Source organism: Thermobia domestica, chromosome 9 (genome assembly GCF_964235325.1).
Source record: "Thermobia domestica chromosome 9, izTheDome1.hap1.1, whole genome shotgun sequence".
Lineage (NCBI taxonomy): Eukaryota > Metazoa > Arthropoda > Insecta > Zygentoma > Lepismatidae > Thermobia > Thermobia domestica.
In genome coordinates this window covers 77,932,787-77,960,112 of record NC_137462.1, presented here as the reverse complement: position 1 = coordinate 77,960,112, position 27,326 = coordinate 77,932,787, and the positions used below count along the sequence as shown (strand labels likewise).

At 37.7% G+C, this 27,326-nt stretch overlaps 1 protein-coding gene across 8 annotated transcripts in view; it reads right to left on the bottom strand.

Annotated features, from left to right (window-relative positions):
• Nucleotides 1-27,326, bottom strand: part of LOC145694772 (serine/threonine-protein kinase S6KL-like) — a 388,845-nt gene that overhangs the window by 342,124 nt on the left and 19,395 nt on the right. For all 8 annotated transcript variants that reach the window (XM_081771395.1, XM_081771397.1, XM_081771396.1 and 5 more), the window contains exons 5-8: nucleotides 25,719-25,842; nucleotides 22,205-22,312; nucleotides 15,054-15,212; nucleotides 3,111-3,199 (exon numbers count right to left, since the gene is read on the bottom strand). In XM_081771395.1, the coding sequence (XP_081627521.1) occupies nucleotides 3,111-3,199; nucleotides 15,054-15,212; nucleotides 22,205-22,312; nucleotides 25,719-25,842 (480 nt within the window). The remainder of the gene's footprint in view (nucleotides 1-3,110; nucleotides 3,200-15,053; nucleotides 15,213-22,204; nucleotides 22,313-25,718; nucleotides 25,843-27,326) is intronic.

The window sequence follows — 27,326 nt, the reverse complement described above, 5'->3', positions numbered from 1 at the left end:
GCTAAACAATATTGCCATCTTCACTTTATGCTAAAAATCAATTAAGTTAGATTTTTATTACAGGGAATGGAGTTTTTGTTCTCTCGATGACAGGCAAAGTTCTAGGAGGCAATGGTATCATTCAGAAGGCAAGCGTCTTGTTGTGAACCAGAGTTTAGAAAATGTTTCTGAGGGTTAGGTCAAATTTAGTACTAAATTTTGAGAAAGATTGGGGCTAGAGCTAATTTTTAAAAAAAAAATATCGGGCCGGGATCGGGCCAAAAACTTCTAAAATTTATCGGGCTCGGGCCGGGCTTGGGCCAAGAATTTTAGAAAACTTATCGGGCCGGGCCGGGCCCGGGCCGAAAATCTCCAAAACTTTTCGGGCCCGGCTACGTTCGGGCTGGATTGGGCTCGGGCCGAAAAATTCGGCCCGTGCAGGTCTCTAGCATCTGGACCGTCTGTTTGTTCATTATACTTGGTGCAGTGATCGTGTCGTTTTATTTTCTGCCACTTTCTTCAAGTTGCTTAAAGTTTGTAGAGCAGTGTATAATAAACTAGCGTAACGCCATTTTAAAAAAAAGCTATAAGTTGAGTTGGCAACACTGGTCATCTGTTGGTATTACAGGGTATTTCATATGATTTCCGCCTATTGATATTTACTTTGTACAAAATTTCAGTATTTGTTATCTTTTAATGTAGAAGTTACATGGTTGCCTTACTTTAAAAAACTCACCTCGTATACTATCCTACTATTGCTTTTTTTAGAAAGAAAAAATCACATGAAGGACAAATATAAAATGTCAAAACAATACTAAATGAAGGATCAGGCTGCAAGAACACTGTATTTCTACTCAAATTTAATGTATTACACTAATCTCTGCATTCGCACACATAGGTATACTCTAACACTCGCGTTGTCTTATTTTGAAACTGACCGAAAATGCCTGATGGATATGCTACGTATACTGATCTAATATTGTTACATGGACACCATTCTCAGCAGACCTACAAGAAGTAATGTTCTAAGTCAAACACTTTCCATATTGATAACTTAAATTAAAGTGAAATTTAAGTTGCTTTCTTATTAATGTTGCAGGCAGATTAAAAGTGTTACACAATTGCGTTTAAGCTGTTTAGAAGAAAATGTCGCAAATTACTGATGATGCTGTGACTAGATTGATTCGCTACGGTAACTCTGTTGATAATCCTAATAATAAACAGTGACGATGATAGATATCGCTACCAGTGCTACTGCTTGCCTGCCTGACGCTAACAGATGTCGTTACCTGCGCTATAGCTTGCCTGTACAATGAAGTCTTTGCATAATTATACAAATATGGTATGGCGTTCAGAGTGGTTGGTGGTCAAACTCAAAAACAAAGCACTATTTTCGCAAAAGAAGCACCTAAACAGCTAGGGCATTAATGAACTGTGGACGAAGGCCCTCATCAGTTTTCTTGTGCGTCAGTTTTCGGCTTAAAGAAGGCTCACAGTCCTTGAACATTCTGCATATTTGCCTGATTTGGCCTCGTTGATCTTCATGCTCTTTCCTGAGCTCAAATCTGCCCTCAGGCGGAGTATTTTGAGGATGTATCAATTCAAACGAATGTGACGACAATGTTGAACAGCATTTAATTAGGCGACTTTCCTAGAGCGTTTTGGAGCATCTACGACTGGGTTCGGGAATGTGTGGCGAGGAAAAGGATGTATGTATAAATAATAATAATAAAAAAAAACAGTAAATTTTTCTGGCACCGTTAAGTACGAGGGTCATTCGAAAGTAAAGAACGTTTTTGTATAAACACTTTAATAACTGATATACAAAGGCGAAATTTGTGTTACATACTATGTGATACTTAAGTTACTTTTTGACATAGTCGCCGTGTAAATTTAAACACTTGTCATACCGTGGTACAAGTTTTTCTATGCCTTCGGCATACACAGTTGCCGCCAAACTGTTGAACCAATCACTAACAGCTTCCTTAAGTTCATCATCACTGCCGTAGTGGCTTCGTGTGGAAAGAATTCGTGCAGCCCATCAATAGTGAATCGCCTATCCTCTTGAATTTTCCGCTCAATTCTTCCTTTGAGTTCGTCAGTCACAACAGAAGGCCGGCCCGAGCGTTCCTCATCGTGCACATTCGTCCGTCCGTCATTAAACATAATGCACCACTTACGAACTGATGCTTCATTCATTATATTTCCATACACCTCAGTGATTTGTCTATAAATTTCTATCGGACGCACTTTTCTTGCATTCAAAAATCTTATCACACTACGAACCTCACACTTGGCGGGATCAGTAATTGTATCGCACATTTTACAGTCGCACAGCGAAACAATAACGGACCGTAGCGGATCGCAGCTGGTGCCAGACTGAGGCTAAAGCATGCCCAGGTCAATAACCCAGCGGCAGCGGGGGTGGGGGAACACGCGCACGCGCTAGCGCAAAACGTTCTTTACTTTTCGAATGACCCTCGTATATTATTTCCGAGGTAGTTCCGGGACTTATTGAACGGACTGTGTATTCCATCCTCACCATACTTTCTCTACTAAAACCGGAAGAAGGAAAAATCCACTATCTCTTTCGGTCTCAATAGTAATAGAAAAAATATGCCATACAAACCAAACTCGTTTCTTTATGTAGTGCACATGTAACACTACTACTTGTTTTGTCAAGCCTAAATATTCACCGCTGCCCAGATTCTCGACTCAGGTGCGCTTTTCACTTTTGAATTTTAATGGATTCACACCTTTGGAGGATAAGGTATAAGGGAAATTCGGCTGATTAATGGCCTAGTTGGGTTTTAATGTCGGTTTCTTATGAGAGACTATTGAACACACCTTGTTGTTTTAGTGTACAAAATTAAGTTTCTCAAGACTCATGAACAGTCAATATCAAAATAAAAACATAACATGCAGACAAAAAGTACATGAAAGATGTGAAGGACACAGAAATAAACAAATTACATATTTAAAAATACAACTTAAACAATGGATCTACGTTGCGGTTTAAAAAGTTAAATTAGGCACCAAAGAAAATTTGCAATGAAAACCCATATTCGTGAATACAAATCCCCATGCCACATTGACGAAATTTTGAGAAATTTGGAAATATTTGTACTTACCGATCCGGATAGGAGACAGTACGCAATCACTCCCAGGGACCACCAATCCACAGCGTGAGTATAAGGTTCCATACTCAGAATTTCTGGAGCTTTAAAAGAAAGCAATTACAAGTAATACACATATGTATAATTAAATTAGCCACATTTTTCTCAGTACAATAGATAAATTACACACATCAATTAGATTTAACATCTTCCTCAATATAAACACACGGTGAGATAAAAATCTTGATACAACCTAGTAATTTCAAACAGCCTGAAGGACTGGTACCATATCTTATGTAGGAATAATAAGAATGGGGCTGCAACTTGTAGAGTGTCTTACCATTATGGTAGACATTTTGAAGTCCGCCATCTTGGTTTCAGGTTCTAAATTTTAAATACGAATGGGTCGTTTCATACATTACTGTATTTTTTTTAAACCACAAACACAAATTTTAATTTATTTCCAAGCTAACATTATTATGCTCTGTTCTTTCATTTTTGAGGTAATCCAGCACGACACTGTCACTGCAGAAACACACTGAAGTTGTGTTGGGGTTTACATTCAAGTGATCATAGCCGAGTTTAATACACTGCATTAAGATACAGACGAAATTTAAGCAAACATGTTCAATGTTGGACCGGCTACTCAACAGACGTCCGAAGTCAGTTATTGATGAGGGAACTGCAACGGCTCTTGTGATATCGTTTATGAAGAGTTCAAAACGTAGCTTGCGCCGGTTAGCGAGGGAGATGGATGTCAGTCAACGTGCACTGCAACCAACAAACGCATCCATACAAGATCAGTTGCAATAACACCTTACGAAGAATACACCCAACTGGCGCGTATAATTCGCCCAATCGTATCTGAAGGAATGCAACAGAAATTCATACATCTATCGATAAGTCTTGTTCAGTGATCAGGCTAATTTTTAGCGCAGACAGAGGTGAATAAGCAAACCCCATTGCTATTGGACAGACGTAACCAACTTGAACGGTTCCCAATGTGTGAGCAGGACAGCGATGATATGGTCTGGCATATGGAACGCACAAATTGTGGATTCCGTGTTCACAGAAGGAACATTAGTTAGTGATCAGTGTCTTGACATACTACCCAGACCCAGGTATATGTTTTTCTCTTATTAAATCCCAGGGTGGGCTGGATTGTCCATCTTTTTCCTAGATGATGGTGGTCCAACAGTTTTCGATGAGCAGTTCCCGGACAGTATACACATAGAAAGAGTCCCATCGATTGGCCGCCGCGGTTTACAGATCTTAAGCCCTTTAATTTTTACCTCTAACGACATTTAAAAACCCTCGTATATCAAGTAAAAATTGATAGCATTCTGCATCTACAGTGATGCGTTGTATATACCTATGCCTCTATGGACCGACATGTGCTACAACGGGTCCAATAATATCGAAAAAGGGCAGGAATCGTGTATCCAGCTACAGGGCAAAATATTGATCACATCTTTCAGGCAGGTATTTCTTCACTTATATGAATAATAAACCTTACATGAATATTGTTAGGTAAGAAACAGTTTCGTGTTTCTGTTTGTGATGAAAACTACCCGAAAACAATATATCACGCGATCCGCATCCCGTTTAAAAATTTGGATCCGAATCCAAGATAGTGGGCTTCTAGATGCCATTTAAAATGGTGCTATATCTATACAGTGCGATCCAATTCTGTTTCCCCTAATCAAGATACAATTCCAGCCTCTTTGAAATTAGAAGAATGTATAAAGAATTTATCTTATTCTTTATTGTGCGCATTTGTACCTGTTATTGTATTCACATAAGATTCTTTGGAATAACATCATTGACATTTTCACGACCATTAACGCAACAAAAGTGAAAAAAACTACGTAGAATATTCAACTGTAGAAGCAAATGAACATAAGAAGTCCAGGGTATGTATATTTCTTATACAGGGTATTTCAAAACAACACCGACAACGTTTGGGAGGTGATTCCTGACACCAAGATAAGACAAAAAGTAGACCAACCCGGGTGCACAAATGCCTCCTTTCGGAGTTATAGGCTACCGAAAACATGAAAAAATGAACTTTAAAGGCCTCTAGCTCAAAAAATATGGGACCTACTGAAGGCGGGTCAAGACTTCACACAGGAACTAGAAATGTGCCCTATCCAAATATCCAAGTTTCAGAATCCTGCTGTTCTTTCGCAACAATTTTTATAGAGGTAGTTGGTGAATACTTCAAATTATATGCCCGTAGCAAACTACCTCTATAAAAATTGTTACGTAAATACCTTAGAATTCTGAAACATGCATTTTTGGATATTGCTGATACTAGTTTTGAAGCTATGAACTTTTAAAGTTCATTTTTTCATGTTTTCGATAGCCTATAACTCCGAAAGGAATCATTTGTGCACCCAAGTTGGGCTATACATTTGTCTTATCTTGGTATCAGGAATCATCTCCCAAATGTTGTCAGTGTTATTTTGAAACACTCTGTATTTTACTTGATCTTATTTTATTCAGTTTTTATTAACTATCTTTTTTATCTGCTAGAGAAAATACATACTAATAATTTCTGGCTCTCACCACAAGCAATAAATGCACTGCTAATAACACCAATTTCCTTCGCAATAAACTTTGTATTCTGCTCTTCTTAAATTTTGATTTGTAATCGTTCTTTTCTTATAGAAACCTTAACTCGATCTATTTGTCTAGGGGTATTAAAATTAAAAGTTTATGTTTTTATTTAGAGTAATTCAAGTGCAAGTCTAGGCAGAATATATAAATATTAATTTTTCATACATATCTCTTAAATAAGAAGAAAAACTTTTCTGACTAGTTAGCACTGGAACTTAATTTCGTCAGTTATAAAAATAGCTTTCTCTCTCAAATCTCTCACGAAAAGAAGAAGGAGTAAAATCCAATCCACAGGCTGGATACATAATCGAATGTTTCTCTCTAAATATTATAATATGGGCTTATGTAGGTACGAGACATAGAACTCTCTCTATTCTGCCCTCGCACTTTTTAATTTGAAGGACTACCCTCTTTGACATGCGGGCTGTCTGCCTAAAACCTAAGTTGAAAACTCTTCCCTCTGAGTTTTCAGTCGTTCAGAATTTGTTAAAAGGTAAAGGAAGGAATTTTGGAACGGACAGCCTTCTCTTGGGAGTATTCAAAAATACTTCGCACTCGACGCTTACAACCTTGCATTCAAGATCTTAGGTTAAAACGTAGCAAACCCACTCTCTTACTTCCCTTGCTGGAAATTGTAATGGTGAAAATTAAAACAGCCAATTCTGAATCTTTGACTTTGGTTTATATGGGAGTTTGAACCTGTTCTACTGGTTTCGAGAACTACCTCTTCTTAGATTTCCGTTATAAATATATTAAAAAAAAAAAAAAAAAAAATGAAATTAGTCCGTCCTAACGTTTCAGGAAAGTTTTCTTTACTTTTCTTATCTACACTTTACATACAGTACATGCTGAGGATCTTTCAACTAAAACAAAGTACAAAATAATTCTTAGCATATCTTAACCAGAGCAAATTCTTATCTTACACACAATGTTCAATCACTCTGGTTTAAAAATGAACTGCCTCGGACCAACATATTCCTACAGACAGTCTATATAAAAACCAGTGTTGGAAAAAATAGTTTTTTTTTTTTTTTTTGAAAAGGAATAAAACATGTGTTTAAAACATGAAAAAAGTGTTTAAAATGTTTTAAAAATGTTTTAAAACACACACGAAAAAAAAACATGTTTTAAACATTTTGAACAGTTTAAAACGTGATTTTAAACATATATTTCAAAATCGCGTAATAACTTATTTGTTAAGATTTCTTGCTCTTCACTAGCAATCAGTGATGTTATTCTAATTCTTCAACAAACGGTTCTGTATATATACATACATACATACATACATATATATATATATATATATATATATATATATATATATATATATAGAGAGAGAGAGAGAGAGAGAGAGAGAGAGAGTAGATGGATAGGTAGATAAATAGATATAACTCTCTTAGGAAACAACCCGTACAAGGTAGACAAAAGCGTTTTTTTTTACTGGATACCACAAGTGACAAGAAACGATCTACACAGCATTCTAATACAAGGTGGTATGACGAAATTAGGTACTACTGCAAATATCTAGGAAACAAATTACCCAACATAGATGGCTGTCAAAAAGTATTGGAAAGACCTTAATCCAGCAATGGATCGGCAAGTGTTGATAATATGTATGCGTTTCAAATATACGTAGACCTAAATAACCCTCATGACTACACTCATATGATCCAAGTTTTCATTCTTGATATGTGAGCATTTGAGATTAAGAAATAAATCGCTTATACTTTGTTTCTCGGAATCATATGTTTAACCCTTTAGCTGTGAAAATTTCTAAAATCAAAGACAGTTAAACTAAAATTTACTGTTCCTGAGTATAACTGGGTAAAATTTACTGTTATGTCTGGTTATAACAAACGGTTCTGTGAACTCGGAATATTTAACAACCGGTTCTAGCGAATCGATCGAAACCGGCTGAATAGCACCACTGCTTGTAAACCGACGTTTTCATTTATTTTATCCCTGTTAAGACTACAATGTGTTGGGTACAGAATATTTCAGTATAGATTAGTAATTCTCAATTATTTTTCATATTACGACCCCCTTTTATTACACTCTCTTGCCAGTAACTCTTACAAGTACTTTCTTGGTTGTAATAAGCTTTTTAGGTAGATTTTAAACTCTACCTACTATGGAGATTTCACACCATCTATCATTATACATGGTGAAATAAAAGTCCTCACCACCTTTGTGTGTTGAGAACGGGTTGAGGGAGAATGATGAAACTTAAAAGTGGTCTGACACATCAGATGGTGCTATCAAGGCGGCCATCTTTGATTGCAATTCGAAATTTGAAATGCAAAGGGAATCATTTTACCAGAAGGTTAGAATTTTACCAGAAATACGCTTGTGCGGTTATTTTAGCCCTAAGACAAGTCATTTCAAAGTTCCTGTTTCTGAAAGTTTTCTAGTTAGTCCTCAGGGGCTAAACTCACGTGTCGTGGGGCAGGGGCGGATCCAAGGAGGGGCGATCGCATCCCCCCCCAAAGAAGAAACTTTCTTATTTTATATATATAAATAAAACCCATCCCAAAGTTTGAAGCCCTTAAAAGTTGCAGGATGACAACCCACCGCCCCCCCGCCAGAAGTCGGTCCTGGATCCGCCCCTGTCGTCAGGCGGGTGAGATTTTAATTGCAAAATTTCATTACTATTTCAGAACACTGATGCTAATAAAATTATTTTAAAATAATAACTTTTCGAAAAGTAATATTTGGAGCACACTTCGCGTTGTGTTAACTTTAAAATATTTTCTGCAAGCCTATGTAATTGGTTCCTTTTTTTCAAGCCAATAATTTATTGAATAAAACTAATGTTTGGGGCGTTCAGAGCACAATGGATCCAAGTCCATTTTCAATAAGGTTCAGTTTTACTCAGGAAATGAATTCTCTTTCAAAACGTAATATCTTCGCAGTCAAGAGTTCGAAATAAATGTAACTAAAACTACATAAAATGGCGTAGAATAGTTTCATATGACAGCCGCTAGACAGGGGCATCAGTGGGGCAGGAGGCAGCCGCCCCCACCCCACCCTGAATCTCAGATTTTGGAGACAGTAAGGCAGTTTTAGAAACCTTTAGATAAGCAAAGTCTAAGAGAACAAGTTTGAGGTCCTTACCAGGGTTCTAACCGTCCCGATTCTGTCGGGACTGTACCGCTTTCTGACTTATTTGTCCCGCATCCCGACCGGAGATTCGTCGAGACGCATATTGTCCCGTTTTATCAATTTTCAAAGTTAATTAATATTTTGCTGGGCCATTTTTACAAAGAAATAACATTCTTTTACATGCAGTTTTATGTACAGAATCACTTGTAACAAATGTGTGTTTTAAATTGACTCATAAAAAAATAGCAGCTCGTCTTTAATTTATAGTTATTCCCTATAATTGTTTTGAGTTCATAATCCAGCCGATTATGAGGATAGTCTATTCCATGCAGCACTAAAAATATTGTTTCTGCAACCTCTTTTAAACGTTATTTATGTTAAATAAATTACAATTACTTTGATTTGAATTTTTTTCATGATAATAGCCAAAGAATAAGACTTGACTTTAGTAATACTTTTTGTCAGTAATTCCTTAACAATCTTATGCACTCATTTGTGATAAAAAAAATCTATATAGTTTTATCTCTAAACTTTGTTTATATTAAATAAATTGCAGTTGTTTTGGTTTGAATTTGTTGCATATATTGCTTATACTTAGTGATAAGCAGTGTGCGGGAAAATAAAAAGAAAACAAGGTGCCGCATTCATTCAGGTTTGTGTTATTCAGCTGATTATTTACATTGTTTTCAACGACTCGCCGTATGTGTAGTTTTCTCGGGAGGAGGGGGGGGGGGGCAGAGCGGGTTCCAACACCGATTGTTCTGTCCCGATTTTTTCTTACGAGAAGTTGGCAACCCTGGTCCTTACACCGAATAAATACGGAGGAAATATAGATGATCAAAACTGGAACGTTGCTTAGGCCCAATTTTAAGCAGGCCCGAAACTCAAAAGTAGATAGATCCACCTTTGAAATCCTAGGCCAAAAAATAAACAAGAGAGCAATTTAGGTCCATAGTTCCTTACGGTCAATAGAAATGGTGATCAAAGTCCGTATTTATTCGGTATAAGGACTTCAAATTTTTTCTGTGGATTTTGCTCAGCAACGGGTTTCTAAATCTGGATTACTCCTCCCAACATCTGAAATTGAGGCTAGGGGGTGGATGACCTCTAAACGGACGCCCCTCTCTAGCGGCAATCATATAAAACTCTAGATTGCACCTTATCATGTAGTTTTTCTTTCTTTCATTTTGGATTCTTTCTCTAACGATGTATATATGAAGACTGAGAACCAACACTGTAACAACGAATGTCTGCGATATTTCAGAAGCACAATTTAGCAAAGAACCCTTTGTTTGTTTTCTGAATACAACACAAAAACTTGTTTCCATTATAATTCTTTTATTTATTTTTTAATATCAGTTCTATAAGAAGTTCAACCTTCTACTACGACACTTTATCACAAGTTAACTGAGCATTTAAACAGTACAATAAACGTTAAAAACAAGTGGAAAAAAGAGACAAAAGAAATTGTAGATCACCACATTGACCTGCTGTAGCCACGAGAAATCAAAACATTCACATGGGAACAAAATAGTCTTTTGAATGATAAGCACTTTTTGACCACTCTCTTTCTCTGGCAGATTTTTTTTTATAAAAATGAAATAAAATAAAAATATGTATATGTTTAAAACAAGTCTTAAAAAATACACGTGTTTAAAACAAAAAGTTTAAAACGTATATAAAATTTGTTTAAAACAAGTTTTAATTATTTGTTTTAAACAAAACAACCCTGATAAAAAATAGCGGGAAACTTCGATCTAGGATCGTCACTCTTGTCCATGGATCAGAAACTTGCCAGCTATTTCGCGGCTGAAAGACTGATTCTTTCATTTTATCTTCCTATCAAGCACCGAAAAAACAGCCCGGAGGCCGTTCTTTTATACTGCTGTCTCCGATTCAAGAAAAAAGAAAAAGAATACTGGTAGGCAAACCTATATATAAAAGACCATGGACAAGGTTTCCATTCTCTTTCCCAAAACAATTTACAGGACATTTCCACAACGTTTCCAGGACAAATCATCAATTTTTCAGGGGATCAACACAGGAAGGTATTAGAGGATTGCAACTGTAGGTTCAAAACTCACAACAGTGAAATGAAAAGCACAGTAGCTTATTCAGTGAATATTAATGTAATTACAGTATTAACACACAATAATTAGATACACAAAGCGGAGCGTAATTTTTTTTTCTTTCTTTCTTTGGCCTCCCTATTCCCCTTATAGCTACCCGATCCACTCACACCCAGCACATGTATTTTCATTCTTTCTACATGACATTTTAATTGTGCACCGAACAAATTTACAAATAAAAATATATTTTTGTACATGGTATCTTCATTGCGTGACAGTGTGACAGATATAATTAGGAAAAAAAAAAAAAAAAGAAATTATATTACAAGTTTTTCAACCAAGTATGGAGTTGTGTGATTTCCTCATCTATAGACATAATCTCTTTCTCCTTTAGTGAAGCTGCTCTACGGATAGCATTTGACTTTGTCAATAAAGTAAAGCAAGACTTCTACTCTGCTTCATGTGCAAGCTGGTTTGCTTGAGTCTCCAAAGCTTCACTTGTTACCATAAATTTCCTTTTCTTTCTTTGCAGCTGCTATACATTTTCACTTATCTCCTTCCTCTTGCTTTGCACGTGACTTTTTCTTTCAACAGTCCTTATTTTCTCCAGCTATGCCATATAGCGCTGCCTTGCATGGAAGGCATGGCGCAGCATTTCTTTCGTGATGTTGATTGAAGTAAGTTCTTTATGGGAAATGTTATCATACACCAAGCTCAAACCGACCAATGATTTATCTTTCATATTTTCAACAAGCAGATCTTTATTTATGCTGTAGCCTCGTTCGACAGCAGCCTCTCTATGAGACAAAACCAGAAGCTTCTTTACGATTAACAACAAATCTTTAAATTCTTCCGAATCATTCAACAGTTTTGTGTGAAAACAACCTTGTCACAAATAGCATTCATATGAAATTTTACTGAAGAGTAAATTCTGTTGCTAAAATAGACTGATTATGGAAGATTGATACTGGTGCAAAGCACAGTTTCTGGATGCTACTGCTAGTGAAGACAGCATGCAAGAATGGGTTGACAAACTAGTGGATGAAAGAAGAAGAGAGTTCTCCTACCAATCACCCTATTGGGAGAAAGAAAGCCCACCAATCACCCACACATGCAGGATCATGACAAATTATTATTCAGCACAAAAACAGGAACAGCAAACAAAAATAGCAATCAATTAAAATCTTCATTATAATTATGAAAAATCTGATATTCAGTGTTTCTGTAAATTTCAAGGACAGAAATGCGTTTTCAAGAACATTTCCAGGATGTTTTCAAAAGACAAAATCAATTCAAGGACATTTTTAGGTTTTCCAGGATTTCCAGGACTCTTCTTTCCCTTGAATAACAGAATAACTAGCTTAGTTCAAAAGAAAAAAAAGAAAGAGAGAGAGAAAAGAAGAGAAAAAACATGGTGGCGACAAAATTTACGGGTAAGAATTCCCCGAGTTTCACGGTTTCCCAGAATATTTTTTTTGTAAATTTTCCCTAATATATAATTAGCCACACAGACTTTCCCATGTTCATGGAAAACAAGACTAAGAAAACATGATAACAATGACACATAAGTAATATATTTTTTCCTCTAATCAACTAGAACAAAGAAAAATATAAAAACAAATGCAACATATTTTATTGTGAAATTACAGAATGATCACGTAAAAGAAATTCTTGTACAAAGCAGGAAGTATCTTTCCTGAAATTTTAATCTGTAACGTTAGTCACATGATGAAAGTTTCGACATAGGGGAAAAAGTCGCAGTGAGACATTCATAATAATAACAATAAAAAAAAGCGAATGTATGTATTATCTCTCACAATAAAAAATGTATATTTTACACAGAATAGCATCTTTCGCCCCTTGTAGCAATGGAAGGTATGAGGAAATCAATACACTTAATCATTTAATTGACCTTATTAAAACTTTTAAAGCTATGAATCTTGGTAAAATAACAAAATATATTACATCTGCAAATGCAGTTTATGCAGCACATACACAAACAGTATGGGAAAGCTAGGAAAATGGAAAAATTGTTATATGTTAAGTTCCACATAATAGAATATAAAAACATTTGAATAAAGTTTATCGCAATAGCACGTAAGTATTCGGCATAGTGGGTATCGTTCTTACCTACCAGCTGGTCCATGTTCGAATCTCCACCAAGTACACTTTTTTTATCATCAAAAGAATAGTTATAAGATGTAGTATTATATTTTTAGATCTCGTTCCATTTGGTCAATTTCCCCCCCCCCCCCTTTTTTATGATTCCAGATCAAAAGTAAAGATGTTTCAGATTTCTCTTCCATTAATAAAATATAGAACTAATATTACATCCGAATCTAAATTTACACGTAACCAAAACGAACGGGGAGTTTCTACCGTTTGACTCAACCAGCACTTATGACTGTCCACCCGTCTGTTTGTTTCATCATATCTCTTATAAAACTTATTCGCTTTTAATGAAACTTGGTATATGCCTTCTCTAATCTTTCAAAATAAAGTTATTGTTTGATGTTGATAGAATCCATCAAGAATAAGGAAGTAAATGGGAATAAAATTCATTCCATGTAGCAAGTTTTCATATATAGAAAACTACTTTATGGTAGAACTACGTAAAAATTATTTGAATTCAATCAAATGCAGTCCATGCTTTCTTTAGAGTAACCCAATCATTCCCAATGAAAAAATAAAATGAAATCTTTAAGTTTTACGTCCCATGGTTATGTCGGTTAGGCTAAAGAAGAGGTTATGATGATGAGAAAATAAATGAAATGGTGGAATGAAGAAAGTGGGAGGAAACGGGAGAACCCCGACAAAACCCACGCATACGGTGTGTGTCCACTACAAAGTTCACTTGGCGCGAGCTGGGATCGAACCAAAGACTCCATGCACCACAGGTGAATGCTCTACCACTGAGCCAGCACGACCCCCTCATTCCCAATGGTTACGGTTGAAATCGGACAAGTATAAGCTGGTAAAGGAGGCAAGTTCCCCCAGATTTGGAAGTTTCATTATTAAGAAAATTTTCTTTGACAACTTGCACAAATATGATTCGATTTTGCTGTAATAAGGCGTATACTTTCTTGTAATCACCCCACTGCACGGGATTAATGTCTGTGACGAATCTAAAACGAAAATGAAAAAGTAAATGTGTTCCACGATATTTTTCGTCTCTCTTCTCTCTCTCTCTCTCTCTCTCTCTCTCTCTATATATATATATATATATATATATATATATATGATTTTATAACAGTACAATGCGTATGTTCTTTGAGGTTTTCAATGATTGCCCCTGGATGCAACTAGACAGCAAAGAATACGGAATGGATTTACTTTACCGATTAAACAGCATGTTCCACGATAACTTTTTAAAACAAGTATTAGGGTATTAGGTTTTTTGTGTAATATAGAATGTATGTATCCGAGGCCTTCCAGTCATCGCCAACGCTCGGGTACAGAATAAGTGAAGGATAAAGGAGCGGATTTAATCCCCTTCTTGCGATTTAGAAAATATGTCTTGTAACAGCTCGTATCACTAATTAGATTTCCATAATATATATCTGGACTGGACGTGGACGTCTCATGGCTTGAGAGAGAGTTGTCCAGCAGCATGACGCAATGGATGATTCCGTACTTCTTCAACTAATGATAGAGCTTGATCTTGGACCAATGATATTGACTGCGATCTTCTACTCCTGGATTTTGGTCTAGTCCATTCTGTCTCCCTGTTCCGAGTAACAATCCAGCCACTTCCTCACAGTTCTAGAATCACAATCAAAATCTCTAGCAACGTAAGAAAACTTCTCACCATCAGCAGAACGATCAATAATCTTCTCTTTTTGTAGGTCTATAGTTAATAGCTGCAGCCAAAAAATAAGTCATCCCAATATTTATATTTAAAAAAAATAAAAGCAACATCTTCTTAACATACCAAGCAAGTACACAATTCGAATAATTATGTTATTGTATGTTAATGATGTTATTAAATTAATTATTTTACATCAGAATTGTGAAGAAAACAACCAATAGTTAAGTTCTTACTATTAAAATGATAGCAAATTGAATTCTCTGAAAATTATAAAACTGTAAAAGAAACTTACTATACTTAACAGAACATTAGTGTCTGTAAACATCAAGAGTAGTTTCTGTATTTTGGAGTTCGACTTACCCATATAAAGAATTGTGCCACATATAGTTGTTGTTCTATTTCCATAGTTCAACCATTTAGCTAATCCAAAATCGATTAATTGTGCATGACCATCTGCATCGAGGAGAATGTTCTCAAGTTTTAAATCTCTATAAATAACTCCAGCGTTGTGAAGAAAATCTACAAAAAATAAATAAGCTAATCAGCAAATTACATAATTACAAGGGACCCAAAGACATTATAAATATCTCATTACTTATACATGGGCATAACTCTGCTAAGATGATACAAATTTGACCCATTATATTGACAGGCCTTTCTGCACTTATATATTGTGCTTTATGGAAGGTAATGAGTGTTCACTATGTTGCTTAATAGACAATATATACCACACTTTGGCTACGGTAATCTAGACTTATTCCCAACAAGTAGAAAAACGCTTTGTGTCTAATATTTTTCTTAAACTTGCGTTATGCCAACTACAGGTACCAAAGAAATATAACTCCCATAATTCAGTTAATCAACATCTTATTCCGTAACCCATATCACCTTATACTCATTAAAATATAGCACTTAACGCCTTTTCTCATACTATATATGATAATTAAATACAACGTCTTCAATATCCACTACCGGATCAACTATACTAACTTAACTTGTTTATCTGACAACATAACTAATATAAATTATTAACGACTTTCCTCTTCTTTCTGACTGGCATTGTAGCGCTAAGCATCCAGTCGTGCTATACCAATTCCATCAACATTCCTCCTTTCTTCTTCTTGTCACGGTCCGAGATTTGCAGGTTTACCACGTTTAAGTCATCACCAGTCTCCCAGGAGCTGTCCCGTCCATCTTGATCATGGGGATAGAATTAGAGGCTAATAATCTTGCTAAACATAGAGGTGAGGCGTGTTCGGCGCTAGACCACTCCTCGGGCCTTCTAAATGTTGTTAACATCTGCATCTCCAGAACCGAGCTGGTCATGCAAACACATAAAGCCCCTTTCTTCACTCAGCAATCTGTAGGACACTCTGGCAGCACCTCCCTGGTTGAGATTACACTGCTCTGGAGCCATCTGGCCGCTCCTTGGCAAGCAGGAGACCAGCCGGCTTATCTGGATGCCCCTTATTCAGCTACCATCTGCTGTCCCCAGCTGCCCTCCTCGTTCACCAACCTGCATGTATGTTCAACGGATCCTCATATATAAAGTAGTTTGCTACTACCTTGTACCATAGTGCGCTGGCTGGCCTCCCGCGACGGAGGGCGGTGTCAGCCGATACGTTCAGTGCAGCTAACGTATTAAGGATATGGGGGCAGGGGTTAGCTAACGTACTAGGGATATATCATAATCCTGTTCTATCTCCGGCGCCATAACCACATCCTCAGAATTTTCATCATCATCCACTGGTGGATTCTTTTTTTTCCTTGGACCCCCTCCATCCCCACTGCTTTCCGTTACATCCTCAGTCTCATTCTTATTACTCTTTACACCCACGTTTATCTGTACGAGCCTCTGCTTATTTATACTCTGGTCAACATTTTTAACAGGTTTCCACAGTTTGCTATCTACTTCCTCATCTCTATCCAGTATCTTCAGTCTTGTTTCGTCGTCTTCCTCACTGTTTCTCCTGCATTAATTTTCACTTTATTGAATTTCTGTCAATCTTCTTTCTCCTTTTGTTTCATAATGTTATATTTATTTTATTTCTCAAGACATAAGTTATCGGTTTTATTATTGACTCTGCTTGGGCCTCTACGTAAATTCCGATAGTATTGGGCTGGACTATATCTTTCTTTCTGATCAGATCACCCTCGACTAGATCGTATAAACAGGATGTGGATACAGGATGAGTTGTTCCAAATTTCCAACTATTTTGCTCTTCCGCTCCTCTAGTGGTTAATTGGAATGTTCGAATAGTAGCGGTTAATACCTTCTTTCTTGTACTGTGAAATGAGATCTGAGAGATTTAGAAGGCATAATGGGTCATCGGATAAATAGGGTGTTCGCTTTCCTCTGAATCATAGTCTGCTACAATGGTGATCAAAAATGTTTTCTTTGGATCAAAACATGTAATTTTAGCTTCAGGTAAATTATTTCATCATCAGTTAAATTATCCAAGGCATTTCGAAAGTCTGCAGTAGTAAGGCATCATTTTCAATTCATTGTCATCATCACCTTCAGATACCTCATTTATTCGTTTGGACGATGTGGGGCTGTTGTTTCTTCTCAGTGGACAGCACTTGTTTTAGGGTCCTTGATGATAATTCTCTTCCATGTTCTGCGATCTTTGCCACTGATGGTTCTCTTCCCTCCACCATTGCCCTCCACCAATGATGCTTTGCTATGAATTATGTAGGTCATCATGAGCTTGGAACTTTTCTTTGCAAAACACTTAACAGACTAACCAGCTTAGGTACCTTGCGCCAACTAACCGTGCACCCACATTTTGCTTCTTTGAAAAAAATCAGAGGGGTCTCTCACTTACATCATCACCGTTTTTAGCTTTAGCATATACCTCTGTTCTACTCTGAAGTACAGGATACAGATGACGAGAAGAACCCTAGCAGAAGTAATGTGACGTAGGTATGGGCTCGATCACTTTTTGCATGGGGGTTTCAAATGACACCACGGAATAACACACATATAACTTTACCCGGAGTAGCATACGACATCTAAGTATCGACGACACCTCAAAAACCGAAAATGGACTTGTCCGTGTCGTTGACCTTTCCCCGCTTCCCCTGTCTTAGGGTTCTTCTCGTCATCTGTCAGCTGTACTACAGATGATCACCTTACACTCCATCAGCAATGGCCACGCGCTACGTATGAATCGTCAGTGGTACGATCTTACATATCTTACACATTCTAAACTATAAGTGTTTCCACGATATATTTTCGTTCCTTTCTTCTCTTTTGTCTTAGGAATGTCTATACCAATCGAAATGTATATTGTAATGTTCAGAGCCATAGCTAAAGATTTCGGCGCCCGGGGCGAAGTTGAATTCGGCGCCACTCTACACTTACCTTATCAAGCTTTCTTTATATATATATATATATATGAGAAGCAATTTTTGTTGTTATGCTACGCTGAATTTTTATCAAGCTTCTTGGACAGACCACTGCAACAGCCAAAACCGATCATTATGTATTCTTTTACAAATAAGAGCTGTTTCCGAGATGCTTATTATGAACTTTCTGTTTAACTTGACAAAACTATCTTTAGTTGTACACAAATTTATTTGGAGAACAGTTTTGGAAAGAGCATGGAGCCAATTCACCTATGCCAGGGAAACCGTTTTAGACATGAAGTTGCTGCTGGAAATATCCGGGTCCCCTGAGAATAGTACTAATGTCAGAAATTAAACCCGGGTCTCAGAAATGGAGTCCCGAAATTTTGGGCTTGCGTTCCTTCTTTTCGACTAATACACATAGAGTTCTTGGACGCGGGTGGTGGCGTTGGAAAGATCTTAGCAAATCTGCTGTCAGAAATGTAATCCAGGACTTGAAGCCCCAGAAATGGGATCCCGAAGCTCTTAACTTGGGTGAGGTCCCTTCTGTTCACCTATTAAACATGAAGTTGTTGGACGGAGTTAGTGGTATTTGAAAGATCGTGGTTCCTTGACCGTACTGGTGATATCAGAAATCGAATCCGAGTCCAAAATTCATAAAAACAGGTCCTGAAAATTTGGGCTCACGTTCCTTCTATTCAACAAAAAACGTGGAATTCTTGGACGCGGGTGGTGCCGATGGAAAGGTCTGGATTCCATTAGCACATTAGTGATACCCGAAGCCGAGGCCCGAAAAATGAAGTCCCGAAATTTTGGATTCGGGTCCATTCTGTTTGCTCATTAAACATGGAGTTATTGGACGAGGATAGTAGCGTTGAAAAGGTTTTGGTTCCTTGAACATAGTTGAGATGTCAGAAATCAGGCCCTGGCCTCGAAGCCCCAGTAATGTAATCCCGAAGTTTTGGACTCGGGTCCCTTTTACTCCTGTTTTAAACATGGAGTTGTTAGATGTGGGTGGTGGCACTGGAAAGATCCTAGTCGCTTGAGCATATGGTAATGTCAGAAATCTGACTCTGGTGTCAATGCTCCAGAAATGGGATCCCGAAGTTTTGGATTCGGACCAAATCTATTTGGGTATTAAACGTGGAGTTGTTGGACGAGGGTGGTGGCGTAGGAATAGTCCGGGTCGTCTGGGCATAGTAGGATGTCAAAAATCGGGCCCTGGCCTTGAAGCTCCAGAAATGGGGTCTTGAAGTTTTAGGCTTAGATCCCTTCCATTCTCCGTTTAAACATGGAGTTGTTGGATGTGGGTGGTGGCATTGGAGAGGTCCTACACATCTAAGCACAAGGTAACATCAGAAATCGGGCCCTGGTCTCAAAGCTTCAGAAGTGGGATCCCGAAGTTTTGGATTTGGGTCCATTCTATTTGGCTATTAAACGTGGAATTGTTGGACGAAGGTGGTCAAGTAGGAAAGGTCCGGGTCTTCTGATCACAGCGGTGATCTCAGAAATTGGGCTCGGGCCCTGAAATCTCAGAAATGGGGTCCCAAATCTTTGGCACGGGTTCCTTTTATTGGCCTATTAAGCATGAAGTTGTAGGACGAAACTGGTGCCGTTGAAAACTCTTTGTGCGTTGATGCACACATGGGTTCCGGGCCCTCAATTTTTGATTTGTGTCGCAAACCTTTTCTGTGGCTTAATCTCAATACCTGATTGCGCAAGACAAAACCATATTTATAGCTGAATTGATGGTTTTATCTCGCGCAATCAAATATTGAGATTGAGCCACAGCAAAGGTTAAAACACTACCAAAAACTTCGAGACCGGGACCTGATTTCTGACATCACCGCACTGCTCAAGGAACCACGACATTTCCAACGCCACTATCTGGGTCCAAAATAACCTTGTTTAATAGCCGAATATAAGAAACCCGAACCCAATACTCCGGGACCTTGAATCCAGGGCCCATTTCTGAAATTACTACTATGCTCAGACGACCCGAACCTTCCCAACGTCACCACCCTTGTACAACAATTCATGGTTAATAGGCGTATAGAAGGGATTCATGCCCAAACGATCGGGACCCCATTTCTGGGACCTCATGGACGAAACCCAGTTTTTGACATCACCACTGTGCTGAGGGGAACTGGAGCTTTCAAGCACCATCATCTGCGTGCAACAACTCTATGCTTAAATGAGAAATAGAATGGATGCTTGTCCAAAATTTCGGGACCTTATTTCTGTGGCTTCGAGGCCAGGGCCCAATTTCTGACATTACTGCTTTCGTTAATCGACCCCGACCTTTCAAACGCCAACACCCTAGTACAACAACTCCATGTTTAATAAGCAAAGAGAAGAGACCAGAGCTCAAACCTTTGGAACTTCATTTCGGGGTCTTCAGATCCCGAAGCTTTCCAACACTACCAAGTGCATCCAGTAACTCCATGCTTAAAAGAAAAATAGAATGAACCCGAGCCCAAATTTTTTGACCTCACTTTTGGGGCTTCGAAACAAGGGACCGATTTCTGAAATTACAACTGTGCTCAGACGACCCGAACATTTCCAACGTCAGCATCCACATACAACAATTCCATGTTTAATAGACATACACGAAGAACCCTTGCACAAAACATCGGAACCCCATTTTTCTGGAGCTCGGTTTCTGATATCACTACTGTGCTCAAAAGACCCTAACTTTTCCAACGTCACCACCTGCGTCCACTAACTCTGTCTAACACGGTTTCCCTACCGTAGGAGGATTTTAATGAAATTTTCACCATGCTCTTTACAACTATTTACAATGTTTCATACTTCATTATTGTTTACCTTCATTTTAATATTTCCGTGCAAGCAGCAGCTTGCGTGAGTCTTCACTTCTCTCATTTTCATACCTTCATTCTCACTGTCATGAATAATTTTATTGAGTGAAAAATCTGATTAACTAATCAAATTCATCACCACCAAAACGCCGAACTCGTATTTCAGACTTTAACAGTTTCCGATTTTGAAAACGCTCCTGCGTAATTTATAAGCCTACGTCATTACTCGGCCGGCACCTTGTAATTATATCACATCGTCATTAATAAATCATATATAATAACTTTCTTTAAGTAATAAGTGAAAAAAATGTTGTGACTTTTATTGAAACGTTTTAATTGCAAGAGGAGCGAGCAAGAAAATTCTTAACAAATCCGTTTCTTTGCTAACCGACAACAATATTGATTTAATAGGGCTCCAGAACTTTTAAGGGGCGCCACGTCGTTTCTCACTTCCAAAACGAGCTCCTCCGTGGCTAAGCGGTTAGCGTACGCGCCTTTGGCGCGGGAGACCCGGGTTCGATTCCCGGCGGGAGCTCATGTGGTTCGGATTCCACGTTAATCAGTAGGTCCACGTCTCATATAGCCTCGCTGCTGAACGGGACGATAAACTCAAAATCAACTCAACTCATTTCCAAAACTTTTCCTTCCTTCTTGCTTGTTCAGCGCCCCCTTGCTATTAGCGCCCGGGGCGACCTCCCCGATCGCCCTCCTCTAGCTGAGTTTTATGGGGGGAAATCAGGTGACTTAAATTTATTTTTGTATGTCCACATTAAGATTCCTTTTTTAACTATTATAACTCATTGGCATTACAGTTCACGGAAAACTATTGCCAACTAGATGCCATTCAGGTGGGCCATGTGTGATCAGGAAGTCAGCTTACAACGCAAGTATTTCTTGCTTTATTAGGCCAGAATTCGTTATATATAAATTCAAGTGTGTCTTAATAGGAAGTCAAACTCAGAACGACCATACCAAAGACACAAGCACTAACATTTTTGTTATATGTGAGCACTTCTACACATATATACACACTTCAGAAAAACCGAAGAAAATAAATAAACCAGTAGTATGACAGATCAGCAATGAAGACTCAAAGGGGTTGCAACCTCGTTATTGGATTAAGATGTTACTTAGGTGTAGCAGATTAATTATGAGTCGATAAATAATTATAAAACTAACTATAAGTGAACTAAAAAAAAAAAAAAAAAACGCAACAGCGACAATAAAGATTTGGTAGCTACATAAGACTGAATAGCTATTTACGCAATAACTCTGAAATCAAAATAAACTTTAAAAAAATAAATGTTTAATTATAAATAAACAAGATTTATCAAATCTTACCAAGTGCTAAAGCAATTTCAGCAACATATAGTCTTACAATCTCTTCTGGAAGTAACCCGTATTCTTGCCATAGTTTCAGCAGCTCGCCACATGGCATATATTGACTTACTGAAACAGGATGAAAATAATATCATAAAAAAGTAATAATAATAAAAACTACTACTAGAGTAGATACAAAAACATAACTACTACTAGAGTATTAAAATCGCGATATGCCTTCACTAAGAGTGGATACACTAAATCTATTATACAACGGAGAACGTTTTACGCTTCCACGATCCGCAAGATCACTCTGTCGGTTGGGACCATTTTTAGTATGATGATCCGTCATTGGCTGGAGCAGTGCTTATTCCAGACATGTCTTTGGGAGGTCACTGCTTCCCTCTCCCCACCCCTCACCCCCGAGCTCTGAGAGTGCCTTCCCGGAGGAGACCAAAATAATACTTCTATAACAATAAATAGAATAGTACCGTGTGAAAATAATGTGTATCCTCCGAATACTAAGTGTAAACTCTCGGAACATTTCTGAAAATAAACATTGGCCTAGAGTTATTCAGTTCCAATGTACACGGCCAAATTTTACTACTGTCACATGTTTCTCTTCATCCACTCGACGTAAAAGCATAAAATTTGATACATCGAGGGTTCTAGTTAGAAAATACAAATATGTTATTCATTTGCACGAATTCAAAATGGAGTTGTTTTTTAATTGCTCGATATATAAGCACGAAATCTAGGATATGGAGTCTTTTAGATACACACAATACGAATATTTATTTCCCTTGCCCGTATTTTTGAAATCCCGTCTGAGTGGGGCCAAAAGACTTTTCCTACATTTCTACTATTACATGTTTTTATTGTCTTTATTGTGGACCTGAATATCAATGAGTGACAAATTGTAGTCCTATAGAGTATCAGTTTCTTGACAACGTTTAACTGTCTGAAAACTATGACTTTGAAATGGAATACCTGTTTAAAAATACATTCTTTAAAAAAATAGACTTCTTCATAATTTGTATGTGGATTCCAAATTCTCGTATAATAAAGCACTTGATTCGTTTCGTTTCATTCATTATGTGGTTTCTGGAATAACGTCAAGGAAAAGAGGTTTAAGTGTAAATAGTTATTATTAATTCAAAGTTCTTTATATAATTTTCCTGTCCATGTGTCCGTCCGTCTAGGAGACAAAAATCTCAAGAACTAGTTGACAGACTACCATCGAATTTGATCAGGGAATAAAGGGTCAAACGTTAGGAAACGAGTTCGTTGGTGGATTCAATATTCAAACTGGAAGTGGTAAAAATTAACTATTTCCGCTTTTTATGTTGATCACTATAGAGCAAAAATGGGAATAGATAGCGAGAAGCGATTTTCTACAATCGATTAAGCATCATTTTTAGTATGATGACTAGTCATTGTCTGACATTCAGCTCTAATGTAAATAGCCAAATTTCATTTTATTTCCATCCGTAACTCGCTACTAAAACCAGAAGTGATACAAATCCACTACAACTTCCAGCTTCCATATTGATCTACATAGCAAGAAATAGGGGGGAGGGATTAGCTTTCTGGGTTTTCGGCACCTAGATCCTTTTAGTCCGTCACACATATGAGAGATGACTCCCTCGACAATCACACTGTTCGGGGAATTGGAAAGGAAGAAAGAAATGTGGAGAAGGAAGGATGAGGCCTGGGACTATTAGGTACCATCCCACCATTTCCCTGGTGTGAATGAAGAAAACCCAGGAAAAACTTCACTTAGGATGGCTGGCCTGAAAAAGGTGTTACATCTTTTCGACCGAGTGTCCCCACCGTAAATCGAATTCGGGACCGCTCGCATTAAAGGCGAGAGTGTTTAGCAAGAAATAGCGATAGATAGAGATAGTGAGAAGCATGTTTTGGAGTCGATTTAACATTCTAAGAAACGGTACTATCTTCTCTCTTAGCCCTCTATTCAAACCGGAAGTGGAAGAAATCAAATACTTCCTGTTTCAACGTTAATCGCCATTGAATAAAAACAGTAATAAGTAGCGCAAAGTGGTTTTCTGTTATCAATTAAGCGCTCGAAGAATATACTCCAACTCCATTCTAATCTCTACTAAAACTAGAAAATGTCAGAAATCAACACTTTCAGTTTAAACGTTGATCATTATAAAGTAAATCTGTGACAAACAAGCGAGAAGCAGTTTTCTGTAGTCAATTAAGTCTCCCACGAATATATTTCACCTCTAATCTAATGTCTACGAAAACTGGAAGTGCAGAAAAGCAACAGCTTTAACGCTGATCGAAAAACAGTTAAAGCGTAATAGCTAGCGAGAAGCGGTTTAGTGCAATCGATTAAGCCTCCCAACAATATACTTCATTTTCATCCTTAACTCTCCAGTAACACCGAAACTGACAGAAATCCACTACAACTTATGGTTTCAATATTGATCTACATAGAGCAAAAACGATAAAAGGTAGTAAGAAGTGGTTCCTTAGAATCGTTTCAGTGTAATAAGAATAGGTACAGTTTCCTCTCTTAGGCCTATTCAAACTGGAAGCAACAGAAACCAATTACTTGCGGTTTTAACGTTGATCGCTATAGAATGAAAACCGTAACTGAACTGCAACCTCAAGTAATCAATTAAGCGTTCCAAGAATTTATTTCATTGGCAGAAAATCAATTCCTTACAGTTTTAATGGTAAATGCTATAAAGTGAAAACCGTAGCGATAAGTGGTTTCCTGTAGTCGATTAGGCATCCGAAGAATTTCAACAACTGTTCTCGGGCTGAAGCCAGCTAAAAGCCAGGTGAAGGTATTGCCATCCGATGTTTCGAATGCAGACATCGCATTCATCTTCAAGGATTGTAATGAAGAGACCGGGGACGTGAGTATGTATATATAGTGACTATTTAGGGGCAGAGCTATGAATGGGGACTTGCGATCGGCTGAGGGAAATTGTTGGTTTCTGATTGGCTGAGGACCCATTCATAGCTGTGCCCCTAAGTAGTCACTATATATACATGATCACTCCCCAGTCTCTTCATTATAATCCCTGAAGATGAATGTGATGTCTGCATTCGAAACATCGGATGGCAATATCTTCACCTGGCTAATAGCCCGAGAAGAGTTACTACAATCACATCGCCAGGAAAATTTCAATTCTTTCTTCAGATCCCAAGATTATATTTCGTCTCCATCCTTAACTTTCTACTAAGAGCGGAAGCGGAAGAAATCTACCACCAAGTCTGGTTTCAATATTAATTAAGAAAATATCACATGGCACTGCTACTTGCTATTTTGATATGTGGAAAACACTAATGACCACAAGAGTATGTAAATTTGGCTCTTAACAACCTCTTAACGAACTTAAACGTATTCAATCCCTTTATCATCGGAATTACCACATGTTATCTCTAATATTACATACTGGACATTCATTTAATATATTATTTTTCTTTCCAATACATACACTCAAAATCATTCGATAATGTGTTTCTTTCTTTGATTTTGTATCGAAAACAAACTTACCTATAAAGAGTTTCTTTCGGCTCTGCCAAAAGAATGGACAGTGTACAATGAACGGATGATGACCACATAACGATTGTATTCGCACTTCATCCTTGACTTGTTGAACGGCATTATCAGATATTACCTGTAACAAACAAAACACCGTGTTCAAACTCTACTGAGCAACGTCAGGGCGCATCTTAACTATCAGTTGTCAATAGCAGTTAAGATATCTACTATTAAACCAAATATAGCACAGAAAAAAATGTAAATATTACTACGGGACAGAACCTACGGGACAGACATACATATTTCCAGTTTCACTAAGACGTTTTTCCTCCTCGCTCACAACTCTCTGCACCAGTCGTAAACTCATTTCGAAGGCCGCCGCAATTGTCTCACAGAATCCACGTACTCTGTTTTGTTATCTTTCACGGATCTTTACCACGAAAGAGTACAAAACGCTCGCTATTTTTCTTGGTGAGCGTGTAATTTGTGTACGGTTAAGGAAATAATAACCTATTAATCTATTTTGACACTTTCAAACGATACGCATACGGACGTGGACACAAGTCTTAAAATGCAAACTGTCCATACAAATTACGGATGTCTGGCAACCCCAGTCAGAGCAAGGATGTGTTTCTGGAGAAAGTGCTGACGTGCAATAAAAGATGAGTTCTTTACGATACTCTATGGTAGCATTTGAACCCACTCACAATCAACCAAAACAATCATTGTTTAACAAAACGTTATGATCCTCTGTGTTTGGTAGAATGCTCGGGGAGAGATGCATGGTGAACTGTTGCCAGCTGGCTACTTGCAATTTAACAACAATTGCGTAAATTTTATCAGTACTGGTGATAGCTTGCTGTTTCCAGTAAACTGTTGACTACTGTAATTCTCTTACGTGTACTAATATATATAAAATATAGACCCTCTCTGGGGCTTTACTACGTAACTGTCTCTTGCTGCTATTACTGTATCCTATAGCGTCCATTAGTAACTTATTAATATAATTTTCTTACACATTGTTTTATATTCTACAGATTCATCAACGTAACTGTATACTTGAAGCATTTGCAACAAGCGCGGTAAATTGAAAACCCGTGTACCTAGTGCTTGTGAAAAGATAGGTATTATTCTGCTTTACGACAACATGACGTCACATGTTGCTAAGGTCATCTGTAACACCATTAACCCACCTGGCTGGGAAAAGCTAATGGATCCCCCATATTCCTGGTCATTGAACAATCGGATCACTATTTGTTCCATGCGTTAGTTCAATGGTTCCCGACCTTTTTGCACAGATGACACACTTTACTGAACGCCCTTATCGCGACACCTTTGTTTGTTTTTTCTAATTAACAATAATATAAATTGTAACGGTGTAAGCCTAAAAAATTCTATAAATTAGTGACTTTCTGTAGTACTGAGCATCGTTCCTGCCGCTGAAGGTGTTGACTGATACAGCCTCTCTTAAAATGGATTGCAAATAATAATTAAATGATTTAAGACTTAAATTCTAAAATTTTGCGATACGTAACGTGGGAATGCGCGAAAAACCGATTGAGGGCCACTGCATTGAACAATCGATACGGGAACCACGGTTCCAAACTTCTGGGCGAGGTG